The sequence below is a fragment of the Pteropus vampyrus genome, unplaced genomic scaffold, assembly GCF_000151845.1.
Source record: "Pteropus vampyrus isolate Shadow unplaced genomic scaffold, Pvam_2.0 Scaffold1246, whole genome shotgun sequence".
NCBI lineage: Eukaryota > Metazoa > Chordata > Mammalia > Chiroptera > Pteropodidae > Pteropus > Pteropus vampyrus.
This window is the reverse complement of record NW_011890027.1, coordinates 1-1,728: the sequence shown is the minus strand read 5'-3', so window position 1 is coordinate 1,728 and position 1,728 is coordinate 1. Positions and strand designations below refer to the sequence as shown.

The window sequence follows — 1,728 nt, the reverse complement described above, 5'->3', positions numbered from 1 at the left end:
CGACGCAGAGGTCTCGACGGGGACGATGGGAGCACTGGCAGTAAGAGGAGCTGGAGGGAGGACGGCCATCGCCACAGGCCGGATGACAGCATTAGAAAACCCTGTGTTTTCTGCAGACTACATAGGGAACTTTCAGAGCTCCATAGTGAGGGGAAACCCCAGTGTTTAAAACACGGAAAGTGTGAATGACTCTTCACCAAAAGCTATGAACGGGCGGGTCAGTGACACGTGAGCACGTGCTCACGCCTCCACGGTAGGTAAACACACCCGACCGCAGCGTCTACCACGCATCGCTGTGATCAAAATGATCATGTGCCAAGTATCCGAGTGGGAAGATCGCTGGTTCCTAGCGAGAGTGTAAATCTCAGCACATTGACGGAGGCTTGGCCACGTCTGAAGCCTGACACATGCGCGTGTCCTGTGAACCAGCTGTCCCGTTCTGGGTGTTTGCTGAAGGAGCAGGGAGAACACAGGTGCACGTGTCACGGGCGGTGGGAGGAGGGGTCCGTCCCCACTGCGGGTCCTGTCCCAGGCCCGGGAACACCGAGATACGGTACTAAATATCCAGTACACGCTGGCTTGAACTTTGTGTGCGACGAGCTGAGGGTCAGCAACTTCGGTTTTAATTTCACGATATTTCCTTTCTCCCCCTCCCCCACATAGGTGCTCACTGACAACTTTATGTCACCCTCACCGTGGTAAGTGCGTACACTCGCCAGAGTGGTTTAAGCTTCTGAGACACAGCTGTCCGCGGGACACTAACCCCTGCTGGCTTATGGTGGGACTGTGTCGACACGTAGACAGGTGGTAGCCCGTGTCATTACTAACCGTGCGGCCAACCGTGCAGCTCACGGCAGAGTCGGTACCGATGCTGCCTCTGACAACGTAAGGCACACACAGTGCTCACTTATTCCCATGTGTCTGTGAGCCCACGCGAGGTTGAGAGTCTGGGTCCTCTTTGTACCTTTTCTGGGGACTCACAGCCTTTGTCTCTGTCCACATCTTTAGCCATGGCCCCCCACTGTTGGAAAATTCAAATCTCCCTTCTGCCAATCACGGGGACATTTCTGGCTGGCGGACGTGTCCTACATTGGTGCTGGTGGCACCCGCCCACTTGTTCAGACTTCCCTCCCTACGCCTGAGCCGCTCTCAGGTGACCCTTCCATTACCACCTGTCTGGGAAACCAGGCCAGTGCCATGAAGTCAGGAGTTGTCACTCACAGGGTGTCCAGGGAGATGCTGGTGCCCAGCCTCTACAGAGCAAAGGAAAAGCACTGGGGTGAGCCTGTGTGACACGTAGGTCCCAAGGGCCCCGAGACCCTCTATAGCACCAGGGCCCCCTGACTGACATGTGTCCCTTCTGACCGTCCTAGGAGTGTGTCTACCAGGGAAAATTCACCTGTGGAAATGACCCCCATTGACGATATCAGCATCACCATGTATCCCGAGGAGCCGCCGCCCACGGTAGGTGCCGACATCCTGCACATGTCCCCGACGCAGGGCTGAGATCCAGGGACGGGGACTCAGGGCCCAGAATGCAGCTCAGGACCGTGTCAGAGGTGCCTGTGCCACTGGCTGCAGCATGTGTCGTGCTTCCTGGGATGTTGCTCAGACGGAACCAGCTGGGTGGGGACTCGCAGAAAAAGCGAGAGACAGAAAAGGCTCTGGATGAGGAAGGGGCGGAGTGTGTGCGAGAGGACAGCTGGGTGTCACTGCTCCGCCGCGCGT

At 57.1% G+C, this 1,728-nt stretch overlaps 1 protein-coding gene across 1 annotated transcript in view; it reads left to right on the top strand.

Moving 5' to 3' along the window:
* The window catches only part of LOC111734436, a gene marked incomplete at both ends in the record, with an annotated part of 11,820 nt that extends 10,356 nt beyond the window's left edge, over positions 1-1,464 (top strand). Inside the window, 2 exons of the mRNA XM_023526596.1 lie at positions 664-698; positions 1,374-1,464. Of these exons, the coding sequence (XP_023382364.1) occupies positions 664-698; positions 1,374-1,464 (126 nt within the window). The remainder of the gene's footprint in view (positions 1-663; positions 699-1,373) is intronic.
* Positions 1,465-1,728: the final 264 nt, after the last annotated feature.